Source organism: Brienomyrus brachyistius, chromosome 10 (genome assembly GCF_023856365.1).
Source record: "Brienomyrus brachyistius isolate T26 chromosome 10, BBRACH_0.4, whole genome shotgun sequence".
NCBI lineage: Eukaryota > Metazoa > Chordata > Actinopteri > Osteoglossiformes > Mormyridae > Brienomyrus > Brienomyrus brachyistius.
Window position 1 is genome coordinate 13,127,684 of NC_064542.1, and position 18,122 is coordinate 13,145,805.

The 18,122-nt window shown below is 47.5% G+C and overlaps 2 protein-coding genes across 2 annotated transcripts; one reads left to right on the forward strand and one right to left on the reverse strand.

The window, feature by feature from the left end:
* Positions 1-275: 275 nt before the first annotated feature.
* Positions 276-7,736, reverse strand: LOC125750348 (uncharacterized). Its single transcript, XM_049027988.1, has 11 exons — positions 7,610-7,736; positions 6,028-6,214; positions 4,031-5,551; positions 3,558-3,650; positions 3,346-3,450; positions 3,029-3,138; positions 1,746-1,940; positions 1,355-1,517; positions 989-1,154; positions 738-832; positions 276-654 (listed from the first exon to the last, which is right to left on the reverse strand). Exons 2-11 carry the CDS (start codon positions 6,179-6,181, stop codon positions 554-556), a joined length of 2,703 nt encoding a protein of 900 aa, XP_048883945.1. The 5' UTR covers positions 6,182-6,214; positions 7,610-7,736; the 3' UTR covers positions 276-553.
* Positions 7,737-10,976: 3,240 nt separating this feature from the next.
* Positions 10,977-15,064, forward strand: rap2c (RAP2C, member of RAS oncogene family). The gene is made up of 2 exons (XM_049029283.1): positions 10,977-12,214; positions 12,803-15,064. The coding sequence occupies exons 1-2, from the start codon at positions 11,942-11,944 to the stop codon at positions 13,079-13,081; spliced, it is 552 nt and encodes a 183-aa protein (XP_048885240.1). The 5' UTR covers positions 10,977-11,941; the 3' UTR covers positions 13,082-15,064.
* The last annotated feature ends 3,058 nt before the right edge of the window (positions 15,065-18,122 follow it).

Genomic DNA, 18,122 nt, shown 5'->3' on the forward strand with positions numbered 1-18,122 from the left:
GGGGGGGTAACGTGGAGTTGGGCAATGGGGGGTTGCAACGTGGAGATGGGGGGGGGGGGGGTATTGCCTCCTAAGCAAAACATTCTGGTTGCAACATTAAATACAGGCACCAGCAGGCCAGTGACGAAAGCAGCACCGTTGGGCTACTGATGTAGCAACTTCATGCTACTGCTGCGGAAGGAAGTGGCAGCGAACATTTCTGCAGTGCATTTCTGTTCAAGGAAAAAAGACTGAGCTTGTATGAGCACGAACATCTAGATGTAATATAAAAAAAATTCACTGTTTCATTTATCTAAATGCAAGATCTGTTACCCTGAACACATACTGTAGTCTTCACTGTAACAATTTCTCACCATTTCAAGTAAGTACTGACTTAACTACAGGGTGGCATTTCAGTGTGCAGCAACTTCCTGGCTCTGTGTGTGTGTTTCTGTCTCTCTGACTTCCTGTGTGATGTATCTTTGTGTCTGTGTCCCAGGAGCTTATGTCCACGTCTTGGTGTGTCCAGTGTCTTGTGATTCCTCGGGTGTCCCTGCACATGCAGTCCCTCCTCTCAGGCATTCTGCGTGGCAGCCACCTTGCTTTTAACCTTCTCGAAGATCTCTAGGACCTTGGCTTTTGACACAGCCCCCTCCCTAAGGAAGGAGAGCTTCCCTGTTGGGGAGAGAGGAAGCAGACTGTCACGTAGTGTGCCAGTGGGGCGTGAAGGCATTCGGGTGGAGCAGATGTCTACCAACCTTCGTCAATCTTGGTGCAGATGACGACGGTGGAGGACACCAGCTCGGTGGAGTCTCCGTCACATAGCACGCCATCTAGCTTGTCCGCCAAACGCCTGAGAAGAGAGACAGAGAGTGTTATCCCAGCAATAATCCCCATCCAACCAGAGCAAATATCCCCTCCAGCTCTGAATGCTGGGAATCACTGTAAGAATACAAGGCAGGCAATATTTTGCAGGTCGCCGGAGTGCGTGTCAGGGTTGCACACTCACGTTACAACCATGTCATGGTGCGTGCTGTCCGGCTCCCCGCTGGGGTTGGCGGAAGTGATGGCCAGTGGTCCTGTCATGCTCAGGAGGTGGCACGTCACTGTCAGGTCCGAAATCCGGATCATGATTGAGTCCTTGGTTCCCACGTAGTCATAGGCCTCACCGACTCCTACAGCAGGTTGGGGAGGGGGGGGAGATGGGGGGGGGGGGGGTTGTGGTTTGACTTCAAAAGTAGCAGGTTGTGTTGAAACACTCTGGTTCTGCTTCACTTCCAGCTTCCCCATTCCGTAACGTAAACCGTCTGCACGATTACAAGCTGCTGACTTGTGGCTAACAGCTGTCTCTCAGGCCCAGTCCTGCCAGACGCACCCAGTTTGCGCAGCCATGGTCCCTTGTGGACGATGCAGCCGATGCCGCCCGGATACACATGGCGCATGAACTCCCACAGCAGAGGGCTGAACGGCGGGTTGACGGCTTCCAGCTGCTTGAGATTGGCGATCGTCAGGCAAATCGGCTTTTCCATTGGCCTCTCCTGCAGCAATGAAACCCCTTCATCACCCACGGCAGCAGTGTGGGATTAATCCCCTGAAGTTGCATTCATATTCCTGCTTCAGCAGTAAACACCACCCTTATTATGTCTGATATCTCAGTTATTTCTATGGCTACTTTTTGGAAACAATGGTAGGGAACAGAATCTATTGGTGCTTCTGGTAACCGTGATGTGTATCCATGGGAACAGTGACTGGATGGGGATCCGCACCTTGATGTTGTAGATGCGCTGGATGGCTGATGGGTGGGAGCACGAAGCAGCCAGCGTGTACACCGTGTCAGATGGGATGCCGCACACACCCCCTCGACCCAGGATGTCTGCGATGGTTCGCAGGCCGCTGGTCTTCTCAGAGGTTGGGCAGGGACAAGGAGGGTCTGTCCCACAGACGGCCTTGGGCTTCGACGACTGGTCGGAAAACACACCTACGTGTCATTAACGTAAGGCTCTGGCTGGAACTTTTATTTACCCACTACAAATCCCAGGATGCACTCTGGTGTCACTCAATAAAAAAATGCCCACTATGAAACAGTAGATGGATAAATGTGACTTAAAATGCTTAGTCTCACCCCCAAGTGATGCAAATAGAGTGCCTTGCAAAAGTACTGACCGCCCCATAAAATGACCAGATCTGCCTGAATTATAAATGGTACATATACACATTCTTCCTGTCAGTATTTTAATTGCAAACACAGTCTCTCACTATAAATTTTCAAAATCAATAATTGGTCAGCAAACCTTTTAATGAAATCCAAACACTGAAAAATGCCTTTTGCATACGTTTTTGATGCCTGTGCTCTGGACGCACCAGGTTGAAAGAGGCAAAAGACACCAATTACAAATACTCCTTTACCAAGGACACAGTCATCTTACAATTGACCTCTGCCAGTGGTAACGCCCCCCCTCAGCAGTTTCGCTACCCTTGGAAAGATTTTTAAATTGTATGAAACAAAATGCAAGGAGAGAGACCTGCTTCAATCTGAAAAAAAAACTGAAGCTTGGGGAAAACACATTTCAGCAGGACAATGATTGTGATGCAGTGATGCAGCTGTGCAGCTGTAAATCATGCAGAGAAGCCACTGCTGTCACTAAGCAACATCCACCCAATCCGAAGGACCTGGAGCGAGTCTGCCATGAAAAATGGATAAAAATGACTTAACAATGTAAAAAGCTGGTAGCTACTCACGCCTAAATACTTAGAGCTGTTATTGCAGCAAAAGGGAGCTCCAGCAAATGCTGATGCGTTGGGGTCGAATACTTGTGAAAATGGAATTTAAGTTTTTGACTTTCTTTAAAAGTTTTAATGACATTGATTTTGACATATACTGTGACAGACTAAGAGTTTGTAATAAAAAATACTGGCAGGAAAAATATGTACATGCATAGTCTGTAATTCAGGCAGGTCTGATCATTTTAAGGGGGGGTTGATACCTCTGCTAGGCACTGTACTTAATATAAACAGGAAGCACTCAAGTATCTCATGACTTTCTGCTGACCTTGATGACCTTGGGGCCCAGTGGGATTAGGTTCTTTTCGAAGATGTTATTGGTCAGGGATGCAGTGGCACCATAAAGGCACATCACACCAAAGAAAGCCAGCAGGCCAACTGTGGGATGAAGGAGAGACGTCAAGAATAACTGCCGGCAGCATTATCTGCTGTTACAATGGATGAAATGCCAGTGGACTGTCACCACAAGATTAAGCAAAGAAATAGTGATTTAGGTGAGTGAGTGATTTAACAAACAACCTCCCTTTAAACTGCTAAATGGATTAAGAAGGTCAGTTTATTTTGGCTTGTATCCTGGATTCTGACCTTCTGCATCAAAGCTAGGCTTGCCCAAGGTGGTAAGGAGGAAGCAGATCATCAGGCCCTCCATGGTCAGAGCAAGCACCAGCAGAACCACTGTGCTGTAAGCCGCTGTAGGGAGAAGGAGCATATGGAAGGGGTCAAAGGTCATTCGTTCCAGGTGCGCTGCCAGCGCCATCGACGGGGGAATGTTAAGGGAGCGGCAGAGAGGATCTCACCGATGATGATGATGAAAAAGTTGATGACAAGAAAGGACACCGCTGCTGCAGTGAGGGCGTGCAGAGAGAACGTGGCGGCACCCACAGGGGAACCTGAGAGTGGGGAGAAGGCAGACTGTGAGCGAGACGTTTCAGCCCCAGGCGTGGCTTGCAGGTAGAGGTCACTCGCCAGCGGGCTAAACTGGCTTTAGTTCCACGCCACGGTTTGTAGGACTAATAGGGCAGTGAAGCCACCTGCCTTTAGTGTTTGTAAAGTGGGGGACACAATGTGATGTGAATAGAAATACGGAACAAGTAGCGTGTTTTCCGGGATCCATACACAACATAGCATTTTATTTCTGAATACTGTATATTTCAATAAAATACAGGATGAGAGCTAACTGTACTCCTAAGAGTCTGATGGAATACTGGTACCAGAGAGGTACTGGTCCACGGGTTGGGAACCCCTTGGATAGATAAATGAAATGTGTTACCTGTCAGTCTGAGACAAGCCCACGTGGACCAGATGGCTGCATAACAGAAGGGCACCGTGAGCCCAAACCGACGGCCTCCTCGAACCTGCAGCCGCGCCACGTAGAGCTGCATCACGGTTCCAGGGACCAGGATCCCGGGCAGCACCTGCATCTCCTGTGCCAGGCTGGCGGAGGGTGTGACCAGTGCCGCCCAAGCTGCCAGCCCATTGCAAAGGAAGAACAGGGTGTCTGGCAGGCGTGCAGAGAGCTGGCTGGGGGAGGCAGGGGCTGGGGGCACTGAGGCAGGGTAGGGGGTCAAGCAACGCTTAATTCCGAACAGCATCTCCTGCAACTTGCCAGCAGTGAGGAATCGGGTGCCCCTGGAGATCAGGATCTTTTCGGCAATGGAGTTCACCAAACTGATGAACGACAGGCCAAGGCTGAAGGTGGCATACAAGCACAGGGTCACCCCCATGAAGGGGCCCCGTGAGTGACTGGGCACCTGGTGCAGCGCCGCCACTGTGACAAGAGCAAACAACAGGTTGTGCAAGAGTTCGGCCCGGTCGCGGCACAGCGACAGCAGGCACGGCAACAGCGACGCCAGGAGGAAGAACCAGCCCCCCAGCTGGGCGGTCTGGACCTGGTCCACCTCTGTCGGCAGGAATTTGGAGGACACGAGCCCCTCCCAAGCCAGCACCAGCCAGAAGGTGCAGTGCAGCCCAAACTTGCTGCAGTGGAAGACGTCCCCGCGCAGACAGGCATAGTAGCTGGCTATCAGCTGGGCCACAGCATTAATGCTGACCCACAGCACCCCCACCTGGAAGGAGGCAGGGTAGCCAAAGCTGTGGAAGGCGAGGATGGTGGCAGCCACCGTATCGGCCATGTTGCCCAGGGCGAAAGGCTCTGCATACTTGCTGTTCTTCTTCTTCTCCTCGTCCTCCTCGCCAGCCTTCCTTGCCTGCTTCCTCTCGGTCGACTTGATGGCGGCACCCAGCAGGAGCACATCGAATGGCGCATTACCAAACCCGGGGAGGACGTGCCGCTGGTAGATGCCTTTGAGGAGCAGGGCGGCGGCGCTGTACAGACCGACCACCATGATCACAAGCTGCAGGCCCCCCGCCACCCCCAGGGCGGCAGTGGCCCTCAGACCGATGGCCTCCATCACCAGCGTAGCTGTAATGGCGCCAAACACCACCGGCATCAAGTAGTTGGCCGTGGCTGAGCAGAAGGTGACGATAAAGGCTACGGCGATATAGGGCACCATGCCCGCCACAGCCGATTCGACGATGGGCGGCCGGATCGAGCTGATGTTCTGGAAGGCTATGGAATATGTGAAGCCGGTGATGGCCTCTGAGGTGCGGCTGATGTTCACCCCAGAGTTTGCGATCTCCCAGGAGCCCAGCACCAGCCGCGTGGCCCCGTAGCTTCCCCAGAGCGCTGAGAAGGCCACGAAAGTGGTGCCGGAGAGATGGTCGTATTTACGGAAGGTCAGGAGCCCAGCGACCAGCTGGACCAGGCCCCCGACCAGAATGAGGTGCACACCTGGGAAGCAGGGAGACGGAGGTGTGAGGTACCGAATGTTCAGAACGACCTGCATTATACACCTGGTCGTGGACACCAGCTGATACCAAACCATAATCATATAAACATTCGTGTTTGTATAAATAGAGTATATTTTAATATACAATGACTATACAATTTTCTTTGTTTGTTTGTGTAGTTTTCCTCCCAGTGATGCTCCACCCACTTTCCCAAAATGTGTTAGTTGAGCATCGACGATGGCTGTTATTGCTCAGGCACAGGCAATAAAAGGTTTCTGTCAACCATTAGCCCCTCTCCCCTCTACTAAATGGTACCAAATTGTTCCTCTGCTGGGGGAATTCGCAGGTCATGATGTGAATTGAGTTGGAGGAGGTGGGCGGAACCTCAGTCAACCTGGACCGCGCCCAATAGGAGTACGATGCGGAAAAATCAACGCGCTGATCTTAATGATGCACGGCGCATAGCTCAAACCTCACCTGCCAGCGTGTTCTCCACACCAAGGGCTGGCTTGCCCGTCCCCAAGTGAGCAAAGTTTTGCAGGGCAACGTAGGAGGCGCTGAACACATTGGCCAGGAGACCCAGGACACCTGGCTCACTGTAGAACACAGAGGCGAAGCCCCCAGACGACATGGCTGTAGGACGGGATGGGAGTACAGCGCCACTCTGAGGGAAGTAGAGGTACAACTGCAGTCACACAACCATGGTCCGGTACTGCTATTATTTAGAGATTAACGCCCATATTATCAGAATCCTTCATCCTTACTTCTGCTAGAATCCCACCTTTAACATCATCACTTGTGCTTATGGAGTTTTGATATGTAGATATGTAGATGGAGTAACAGCTCTGTGCCTTCAGCTTTCAGGACACTTCCGTTAAAGAAGAGTGTCCCAGTCCTTAGGCAACAGAGCATGTTACTCCATCTTACTTACTAACTTCTCCCCTTCCTGACCACAAGCACTCGGAAAAATTAATAAGAAAATAGAAATAGAGTTGAGGACAAAAGTTCACATACATGTAGGCTACGGACTTTCAAACTCCACACATGTCACATATGTAATCAGTATCAGAATCTTTATTGTCACACCAGCAAAGGAAGAGGACATTTTTATTGCCTTAGCTTGATACTATTGGAGACACCATGACAATAGACAACTAACAATTAGGGCACAATGCAGACAGAGAATAAATATAAGACACAAGATACACAACAGTGAGGAGTAAAGGTTACATATGTGATGAATACAGTGGTTTGTGCAAATTGGCGTCTGATTCATTTCCATAAATGTAAATGTCAGGGTAATAAGAAAAAGAGAATTTTATTTATCAGATATGGTAAATAAAGGCTAAAATAAATCTATATTACCTATTATTCTAACGGGTCTATGATCAATCCAGATACCCATGCATCTTCCAATCCCTAACCCTGGTCAGGATCACCGGAGGTTTATGGTATTATTATAAATAATTAGCATAGATGAAATACATTAAAAATCAATTATATTGGAATGTTTATAAAACACTTTAAAGAGAATCTCCAATTAGGGCTACAACCATAAGAGTTGGGTTTTTGCATCACCTGAAGGCTTTCGAAGCCGCTTCCTGTCAGACACATGCAGAATAAATTGGGAGTTTAAGGTTCCTTCATGCAACTTTTTTGAAACAATTTCATCTCTGAAATCAGCTTCTTTTCTGAAATGTCACCCACACCACAGACCACGGAGGAACTAAGGTAGCACATACAACATATTAACACAGTGACTCTTCTATTATCTACTGTCATAACAATCTTTTCCCACTATTTATCAGCCACCCTATCTTGCAGCTTTTTATCTCGGCCAGGGGTTAGGTTGCATTATTACTGTATACAGAACAAAGCCTTATTTTCCAAAATAACGAACACTAATATGTCGCACCTATAGTTCATAATTATTCTCTGTTAATTGATCTATCAACCACACTTATGTAGCATAGTGTTTGGTAGTATTACCAATTCTCAACGCTAATCGTTTTAACTCTGTCAGTGAGTTATACTGAACACAGTACACGAGCTCTCTTACCAGGTATGCGACTTCAAAGCGTCCAGTGAAAATTATGCTCTCTCTGTTTCTGTCCTCCTGTCTGTCATTCACTGGCAGTGGAGATCACAGGTCTCTCTCTCTCTCTCTCTCTCCCCCTCTGTTACTCCTCACTCTTTCTGCAACAGCTTTTAAAATGCAGAACCATGATGAAATAGCAAGGTGACAAAAAGAAGAAGACATCCTCTTCCACATTTCTTTGAAAGCCTGTTTTTATCTTGGCTTATCTCCTCTTTGAAAACCTCTTGTTTTCCAATGAAAACTCATCACTGCCCTACAATGGCTAATCACTTTCCACAGAAGATCATCAATACCCTTCAAATGTTCATGACTGTTTATTGAACATCATGACTGCCCTGGAATGCTTATCCCTGTCCTGTAAATGTTCTTGATGGTCAATTAATGGGCAGTTGTGGAAATTAGTGTAATAATTAACTGACAAGTTCTAATGCATTTTCAGGTAGAAATCCGAAGGCTACATCGAATAGGAAGTCTTCACTTTCAGCTTCCTTATACAGTCCCCTTTAAGTCCCTTTTTATGAGAATGACCTGTCAGTGAGAAACTAAATGGGCAGCAGGTAATAAGCAGAGCTGTGAGTCTATGTTGTGTGAAAGAGAGAACATGCGTACTCTGTCCATAGTGAACCCTAAACCCTAGAGGTATGAAACTTTGGGCAGGGATAATGTAAAGCGCTTAGAGACAAGGTAACATTGTGAAAATGTGCTAAACAAATAAAATTGAATTGAATTGAATAATCAAATCCGGATACTCATATTACAAATGCAGTGTATACAAAATGTATATTTAAAATTGTGTCATTTCGTGTAATTGCTTTTACTAGCCTAATTTCATTAACCGTTACATACATACACTTGTACTCTCTGTACTTTTGCATATTTGCATTTTTTTATTTTGATATTTGTGTTGTGTATATGAACCCCAGGCTTACGTCACAAAGAAAGCATAAAATGTAGATTTTACTGAACCACAACTGAGTGAGCTTTCATGGCCGTTCGGGTTAATCCTGAAATGCCCACACATGGAAATAACTAAACCACAGAAACATATCAGATATTTAGCAGTTGTATGTAGGAAAACACACCATTTGCATGTCACCCACCTGCCCACACACACAAACACATTTTAAGAATTTTTCACACATTGGTTCCTTTGTGATGTTCTTTGTTCAGCTTGTACAACACTGTATGTTGTTATTTAATAACATCATGTTAAATAAAGGGGGGGGGAATTTCCACACATTTGTTTCTCCATAACCAATTTTTCAGTACAAGGCGATGGTGAGAACTGAAGTGCTGGACACAGGGCCGTGGACACCCTGGACAGGATACCAGTCCATCACAGGGCAGGAACTCACACAATCACACAATATGCGCAATTTCGGCAGGAAACTAGAGTATCTGTAGGACAGCCATGTGAGAATATGCAGACCCCCCGACAGGAGAGGAACCTCACCCAGACCCACAAACCTAGGGATGCAGTGCAGCCCACTGAGCCAGTGTTCTGTCCATATTTTAGGAAATTATCAATACGTTAGATCTGTATTGACTTGCTTTGTAAATCATGAACCCTCCCTACTCCAGTTCTGGGTTTCATAGTCATTAGCTTGGCTGTTTAGATATTCAACATTGTACAAAACTGAAAATATAGACTGTGGCATCTATTCCAGGTATTAAAAATGTATGTGCTTCTTTGTGACTCTGACTTGACCAAGGATTGGATGGATGGATGGATTGCAATGTGCTTGGAAACTCCCCTTTTCCTCTCTGAAAACAAACTTGTGATGGTGAATAAGTGTAAACTGAGATCAGAGCTCAGCGTGCAACTTTCCAGTCTTTTACCTTAGACATGGTCAGCGGTAAAACTCGGACTTAATTTGGAATTGTCAGTTTCCCTTTTTTGGATGTTTGTCGCCACCTACAGGTCAAAAATCACAACCGTGTGTAGTTTACATTGACCGGGGTACTTGTCAGGTATTGGTGTTCACACTGATCTTCTTTCAGTGGCCTCCCTTTCAGACTTGTGTGTAAGTACGAGATTGATGGTCGCTGCCTCTCACCTTGAGTATTTAAGAGACAATACATGTCGAAGAATAAATATCCCATTGGCTAACAAATGAGTGAATGAATGAGAAGCAGAGCACTGGTTTCCAGGTACCGCGCTGCTCAGGCAATGGAGGGAAGAATGCAAACAGGCCTAAAGAATCACCCATTCTCGGTCTCGCTTCTAATGACCGTTCCCAAAGGCCTGCTTCCAAGACTAAATAGCTTATCCGTAAAGAGGTAGGATGAATTTCTTTGCATTTCCTGGGTCCTCTCAGCCCATTAAAGAGCTAATGAGTGCGTCCGATCAGCGACCTTGCGTGAGTCAATACACCAATGATATCACCATCCCAGAATCAAGGAATGTTTGTTTCCTCAGCTGGCCAATGGGATGTATAATCAAGTTCATCATCTTAAATGCGATTATGATTGCACCCAGAAAGTCTGACAAATCATAAACTTTACGTCGTTGTTCAGTATCTGTAAGTCAGGGTTGCCAACTTTGGTCAGCTGGCTGGATGACATTTTCAATTCGATACAAGTCTGCACACACATACACACGCATTCACATGTATGTATCTGTTTTATTACCTTTAAAATAGTCGGTAGGGTTTGCAAACCACCTCAACGCTTTTGATATAGCAAATTATAGGTTTATAATAGAATATTAAATAGATTAGAATACGGAATAAGATTTTCTGCGTGAGCCTGATAGTCTGAAAGCGTGAGTGTCACGCCAGATGCATGAGAGTTGGCAACAAAACACGCGTCAGTCACTGACACGCTAACGCAAAGCACTTAAATGTAATTTACTTTAGCGCCGACTGGTGGCAGGCTAGAGGTAGAGTTGATGACAAAATCTGAAGTACACCTTGGTGTCACAGGAATTGCCATTAAACAAAATTGTTTTATAGGTCCGGGATTCGGGGCACTGCGACAACTGGGAACTAAATATACTGCGCAGGAATATTGTTGTAACTAGTTACAGCTCAAATTTCTTTGGATAATGAGTTCTAGTGATTTGCTGTCAATAACATGTTAATAATAGTTGTTGTAACCAAATTGTTTTCCCATAGCTCGAATCGTGCTATATTTATGATGATTTAGTATTTTATCTCTTTGGTAAGGAGAAAAGAAGAAGAAACGCCAAACAGACTTCCGCAGACACAACACACCAAGAATACCGCACCTAGGCACGAGGGCAGTTTCCTGCCTGTCCTCAAGCCCCGCCCCGAATCCGATGACGACCCCGAAATCTCGGCGTTTCCGCCAATCAAAACAGAGAGCTGCCGCGGTCTCGTGGCCTTCTTTTTTGGCCGCATTTGCACTCTGTATACGCGAAGAAAAGATAAGAATTTCCTTCTGATTAATATGGAGCCGGCTGGGGTGTTGCGCTAGGGTATTGAGAGCATGAGCGCAATATAATCCTCCTTTTATTGTTCGGACTGGGCTAATTGACGTGAGGCTGTTTTGCTTCTATGCCGCTGTGATTGCAGGCGAGCGCCTTGGTATCTCGGATAGTAAGACGAAGGCTCAAGAATTAAAAAAAGAGGGAGAGGATAATCTGAGGGGTGTTACAGTGTCAGCGTTATTGGGGGATCTGCCGTAATAATGAAGGACTGAGGATCAAATCACAGCTGACGTTAAGAGCACAGACAGGCACCTTTCTAAGTCAGCCAGGAAAAGGGAGGTGTCTTGGGAATGGCACAGCCGGCAGGGAGAGGAGTGCACGTCTCCCTCTAGCCACGTCTGATGGCGTTTTGCTATACCGGCTAGATGCAGTTAATGTAAGTGCTACGGCTTGCACAGACACTCAGTGCATATGGTGCTGAAAACCCCGGAGCAGGCGACGTGTAATACCAGTGTGCAGACCGGACGCCGAGCGCTGAGCCGGCGGCACCCCGCGCGTTTCGCTGCTTGTCCAGGCATGTGCATGCTGCGGCTGCAGACTGGTGTCGTGCAGTAGGGTGTCTGGAACGAACATGGAGCGAGGGGTCGTGCGATTTGCGCTCAATTTCAATACTTTGGGGGTCTTTCTTTAAATTAGTTTCTTTTCCTTATGCGGCTTGGCGGCCGAGTGTCGCTTCACAAATACGGGCACTCGAGTCAAGTTGTTTTTTGGGGTGGATAGTTTTCTCCCGGGGGCCATCGGGTGTTCACTATGGTTAAGTTTTTTTAATTTTCTTTTTCGTTGTCGTTGTGATCGGAGGCGGCCAGCTGACTGACCCGCCCGCCGGAGCCCCTAACAGCCCAATGAAGGAGTACAAAGTGGTCGTCCTCGGCAGCGGCGGCGTCGGCAAGTCCGCGCTGACCGTGCAGTTCGTTACGGGCACTTTTATTGAAAAATACGACCCGACCATCGAGGATTTCTACAGGAAGGAGATCGAGGTGGACTCATCGCCCTCCGTGCTGGAAATACTCGACACCGCGGGGACGGAGCAGTTCGCCTCGATGAGGGATCTGTACATTAAAAACGGACAGGGCTTCATTCTGGTCTACAGTCTCGTCAACCAGCAGTCATTCCAGGTAGATCGTTTTATTATAATTTTTATACTGCTTTTGCAACGTCTTTAATTGCACGACAACGCATCCTGTGCAGCGCCACTTTGAAATGAGCTTTTATATGCAGCAGAGACCCTGCGCGACTGCGGCTCTCTGCACGTAAATATGTCGTTTGCTAACATCCGGATTTTAAAGACGAATTGTGCCACTCTGGGAAAATAAGACGCGTTTTTAATGTCACGGTCCCGTTGCCTGTGTTGACATTAACCTAAAACAAGCATGTGTTTTATGTAACGGAAGCGGCGGACGTTTGCATTGTGCGAGGAAGAAGTTGGCTGCCATGAATGCAAACCGTATGGGGGGTGGGGGAGGATGGATCTGAAACCTGTCGCCCAGTGTGCTCCAGGGCCGAAGCCGCCCCAAGTGGCTTCTGGTGCAAAGTGCCGAGGCGCTATACACTTAGCTTCAACCAGGCCGTGCCTGTCATCTGTGCTGTGTTAATATTAAGTGTGTTACCCTGTATTTTACAGCCTGCATTACTATCCTGAGGTACTATAGATTGTGTTGTCCGTTATTTAATTTCTTTATAATAACCCCTTCTCCTCCAACCAGGACATCAGACCTATGCGGGACCAGATCGTGCGCGTGAAGCGCTTCGAGAAGGTGCCGCTGATCCTGGTGGGCAACAAGGTGGACCTGGAGGCGGAGAGGGAGGTGGCGGGCGCAGACGGGCGGCACCTGGCCCAAGAATGGGGCTGCCCCTTCATCGAGACCTCGGCCAAGAGCAAGACTATGGTGGACGAGCTTTTCGCCGAGATCGTCAGGCAGATGAACTACGCCACGCTGCCCGAGAAGCAGGACCAGTGCTGTACAGCCTGCGTGGTGCAGTGAGCCCCACTCTCCGCCGCGCCTCCCCTTCAGGTGAGAGGCAGTGACCATCAATCTCGCCAGCTGTGGCCCAGCTTGTCAGACATGTGAGGTCTGCAGCCCGAACTTGAACTGAAAGCCTCGCTCACACCTTGAACAGGAAACTCGCCTGGTCACTCCTGGATGCGCCCAAAATATGGAGAAAAATTAACATTCTTGATTTCATGATGTCCAAACATTTTAATGTGCTCTTTTCAGTCAGCCTGAAATGACGAATGACATTTTAACCTGTATGTTTTTTTTTTTTTTTAAGTCTCTACTTTGTCTGTGGGTATATAGACCTGTCAGCTGGATGGGCGGTAGAGTCAGGGGCGCCCATTCTGTGACACGTCGTCGTCTGAGTGCCTGGGGAACATAGCGTGAGTTGCCGGTGTTGGGAAAGGAGAGTGGGGAATACCCGGGGAAGGAGGAGAAGGAAAATGCAACATCCTGAATGGGAGCCGGAGTTCCAAAACAGGAAGCTGCTGAGAAAGAGTCTTCAGCATGGGATGGACCCCCCCCCCCATCCTCCACTGTCTGCCCCCAGTGCTGCTTTCAGTAGCTCCCATCACCTGGCCTGGAAGACATTGCTCACACATGCAGTCTTTGAGAATGAGGGTTTGATGCATCTTTTGAGACCGCCTGGCTTAGGGAAGTGGTCTCCAGGCAGGCAACAGTGGTTTTATTTTAATGCAAAGTAAAGAAAGCCCCCCCCTCCCCCAACAAGCTGTTCCTGGGGGTCGTTTCCTCCCTGTCTGCTGGGCTGAAAGCCACATGCTTTCACGTTCGGCCGCCTTCCTGTTTTGTTTTGGGACTTCCTGTCTCAGACCTTTTTTAGTTATTGTGTAGATACATCCTCATGTCATCCACGTTGACGGTCTTCACACCTTCCTTGCTTTTTGCCAGCTGCATTCTCGCCGCGAACACCTTATAAGCAATAGGACTATGCTGTTGCAGGAATCAAAACACCTGAGGACACAGGAGGTTGAATCAGCGCTCATGAAAATTTCTGTCTAAAACAGCTGTTTATAATTTGAGGGAGAAGGGGGGGTGGCTCTGCTCTTGTTGGAACAGAGTCATTTAACAGGTATTCAGGTTCTAGCACCATTAAGGAAGCAAAATGGCTTCCATTCAGGTTACTTCCTGTTTTTATTTGTGTTTGGGCACAAAAATGCTGCAGGACTCGCGGACAAGAACCAAACAGCTGTGATGTCCAAGAAACGTCCATAGTAACCTTCTGAAATGGAAATTCTGTTCAGGAGTGAGGGGGCGGGTGAGCATCGATTATAGAAAGAGGCGTGTTTCGTTCCACGGCGTAAAAAAGCGGATAGTGAATCCCTTTGAGGTGCTAACCACAGGGTGTTCATGGCAGAGGTGTGTGTCTGTCTGTCTGTCTGTCTGTCTGTCTGTTTTAGCTCTGAGGTTTGACTGCCCCTCCTCCCTCATTGGTCCCCTTTCCTGGTTTTAGAACCACTGCCTGGAAGCGCCCTCCTCTTTCCATACTCTGCTCTCAAAGATGATGGGCTTCCGTTGGACCAAGGACACAAAGCCCCCCCTTAGCAGCATGTGCATCTGGGAGGGGTGCACCTATGTCCATCCTCATGAGCAGATGCGGCTGCCTGTGACCCTTGGTCCCCCAGATCTCTTTCTGGACACATTTCCATAGACTGAAGCTCTGAAGAAGAGGATGTGCTGTGATGACAACAGAGGGTTGAAGGATGGGCTTTTTCCCCCCAAAATGGAGGCGACGTGGTCTGGTCAAACCCCTGCTCATCCCTGAAAGTGCTTGACTGCTGTATTATCTGCTCTGCGTTTTATCATGTGGTTTGATTTCGGTGTCATCGACAAGGACTATTACGCAGAAGCGATCCCTTATGTAATATGCTATTCATCTTTGTTTACTTTTTACGCTTGTTGGCTTTCATTTTAATGTATTTATTAAAACTTTAATTACTTATTGCCCTTAAATTTTCTGTTATCTTTGGTTTTGGCCTTGTCTACACTGCCATTGGTTTTAAAGAATGTATTCAACCTCAAGCAAAAAGTCTTTCGTCTGATTTTAAATCTGTTGGCAACTCCAGTTCACCTTGGCAAGTTCTTGGATTGGGTGGAGGGAGGGAGGGGTGTAATCGTGCACAGGAGGTGTCCTACAACGCCATGCGGGGGGGGCTTGCAAACTTAAGCACCATATATTCTGCGTGGCAGAATTGTATAGCTTGCAGGTGCTTTGCATGTGTGCATTTTGAATGCGACGTGCCATTGGCGAGGCTCGATTGCTTGGCTGAAACTTGCATTTCCCATGAGCCTTCAAAGTTGTTAGGTGCAACCTTGCCGCGGTCACCACCCGGCTGCGCTCTCTCTGGGGGGGGTAACAGAAATGGTTAAAAGTCTTATTTACTCGTTATTTATCAGGTTGCCCCATGCAGACTTTCGAAAAGCAACGTAAACTCAGCTTCTTTGACAGCTGAACAGCAATAACATTTTTTTTTTCATTACAGTAGTACTTTATTTGTCCTCAAAATACTCTGGGGTGGGTCAGAGCAGCAGTGGGTGCATGATCATTTCTATTTCCTGTGCCGCAAATGGGCAAGAGGCAACCGGGGGTGGGGGGTGGATCTCTTCTTTGCCACCGAGATCCTAATCTGAGCTCAGGCCTGCTGTGAGGGACCCAGGGGTTGTGTGTCTGTATTCCACTGTCGCGCACAGGAAGCATCTCAAAAAGTGGGAACAAGAGTAGTTCTGTTTCCTTTGTGTTTGGTTACTATTCACCATGAATTCATGCGACTGGCTGCACCTGTACCCAGTGGGGTCGACCTGAAGAAGCGTTCGGGCTCCTCTGACTGAATTTTCCGAACTGCGGAGACAAGCGGGCAGCACTGAGGCACCCAGATCTGGGGCCTGATCGGCCTTGCTGGGGTCCTCACAGAGGGTCCCATGTCAGTCCTCTCCCCCGAAGCATTATGTACAGACACACCGACGGCCTGGAGGAAATTCACCAGAGGCTGCCAACCAATGGTGTGCTAGCAGCAAGATTTTTTTTTCATGCCAACCCACAGTGCTTTCAACCTGCCACATTCATTAGGAGCCTATTAAGGACCATTTAAGCCTGATTTAGGGAGGGCTGGACTGAAAACATTCCAGCAGGTAGGGGGCACCAGGGACAGGATTGGGATCTGCAGTATCCTGGTCCTGTCATGCCTTTGTCTTGTGCTTATATTATGTTCCTGTTCTTTTTTCTCCCTTGAGGTACTATAACAACAACACTAGTTTTTACAGGGAACTGAGGAACTTTGGCTTTGTTCCCCTTGCTGTACATGTAGCTTCCTCTTACTCAGCTCAGCTCCAAACTGGCAGCACGTGACGACCTTGCAAGCCCTCGCTTGTATCCAGCGAGAGCTGCCACCCCTGCTTCTGACGAGCCGCTGGATGGATTTCCAGTATAGACTTGAATATTCTGTGCGTCATTAGGTTTCATGTAACACTCTTGCCGAATCTTGATGTCGCGCTTGACAGGTTTGTTTGGCATCCTGTGAATGGAGCAGAGCACTGGCTCACGTTAACGTGAGAAGCAGGACCCCCACTAGTAGTGGAAGGAGATTTTTATAATGCGGGAAGCAGTGTCCATAGCTGACAAATATGACCAAAAAAGGCCACGTTTCTTCAAAGCTACTAGCTCAGCTTGAATGCACACACTGCTTAGTTAGCTAGCTAACTACCAAACTCATCTGAAAATCACACCAAAGTTAAACTCAAAACTTTAATATTTACAATATTTACAAATGCCAATGGTGAAAGATGATAGAATGAGAGATTATAATTTTTCTAGGTTGGAAAAAAAACGCTTGTGTGTCCCTGAATGCGACAAAATGAACGAATACTGATTTAACACTGCGTGCAAGAACTCTACCCATTTGTCCTATTCAGGGTCGCAGGGTGTCCGGAGCCTATCCTGGAAGCTAAAAGCACAAGACAGGGAACAACCCAGGATGGGGCGCCAACCCATCGCAGGGCACACTCACACCATACACAACTATGGAATGTTTGGTTATTCCAAATCACCTTATGGCATCTCTGGTTTTTGGGCGGGAACCCTTCAACCACCCAGGGAGAACATACAAACTCCACCCTCAAGCCAGGACAGAGACTCAGACTTGAATTCCTGAAGTGCGAGGCAACGATGTAACCCACTGCACCACCGTACCAGCCACCAGTCAGTCAATGTTATTGGTAGTTTATCCTGTCTTCTTGAGACGTCTCCGAAACGCCATGCAGAGGAACCAGGCTTCCAGGTCGCTCTGAAATATCTGACTACAAGCCTATCTGTCCAATCAGTGTTGCCTAAACAAACACTATGTATGACGCTCTCATGGGCTGTGACCCATTTCAGGGGCTGGAGCCTTCTAAGGCAGCATTAAAGGACTGAGCGAATCGCAGTGACGCAACAAGGCTGTTCGATTTCGAAGGCTCCTTCGAATTTGGCCTAGAAATGCATCCTTTTCTTGGCCCACGAAGGATCCAGCCAATGGATCCTTCGCAGCCCAAACTATCACAAGATTCAATGTGCAGACTTTTAGAAGAACGCAGCCTACAAAGTCTAGGTCCACTGCACCCTTCGCATCATCCATAGACTTCCAGTGAAGCACGGTGTCAATGGGCATCTATGGGCTATATTTATCCTGGTGTCAAAGAGAAAATGAAAGTATATGTTGTTGAAAGCAATTCTCATGAAACGATCAGCACTGTGGTTAGAATACTAAGATTGATTGCACTTTTAATTGCAAAAGAAAAAGAATTTACATTGATACATTGACTCAGCTATCTCATATGTGTCTAATTGCAGCCAGTATGTCTCTTTCATGTCAAGCAGAAAGAATGGAAAAACTCTGCCCAGATATTATGGTGAAATTATAATTAGGGAACATAACACTATTCCACACTCAGCATTAGCAATGACTTCATTTTGATATTTAAATTGCACCAAAAAAGGCTCAAATGCATGTGTTTCCACTCCCCTCCAACACGGTCA

Coding starts and splice junctions, on each gene's coding strand:
- rap2c (XM_049029283.1), top strand. CDS start 11,942: ATGAAGGAGTACAAAGTGGTCGTCCTCGGCAGCGGCGGCGTCGGCAAG. Junction 12,215..12,802: donor TCAACCAGCAGTCATTCCAG/GTAGATCGTTTT, acceptor TCCTCCAACCAG/GACATCAGACCTATGCGGGA.
- LOC125750348 (XM_049027988.1), bottom strand. CDS start 6,181: ATGTCGTCTGGGGGCTTCGCCTCTGTGTTCTACAGTGAGCCAGGTGTC. Junction 3,139..3,345: donor GCCTAGCTTTGATGCAGAAG/GTCAGAATCCAG, acceptor TTCATCCCACAG/TTGGCCTGCTGGCTTTCTTT. Junction 1,941..3,028: donor TGGGCCCCAAGGTCATCAAG/GTCAGCAGAAAG, acceptor TTTTCCGACCAG/TCGTCGAAGCCCAAGGCCGT.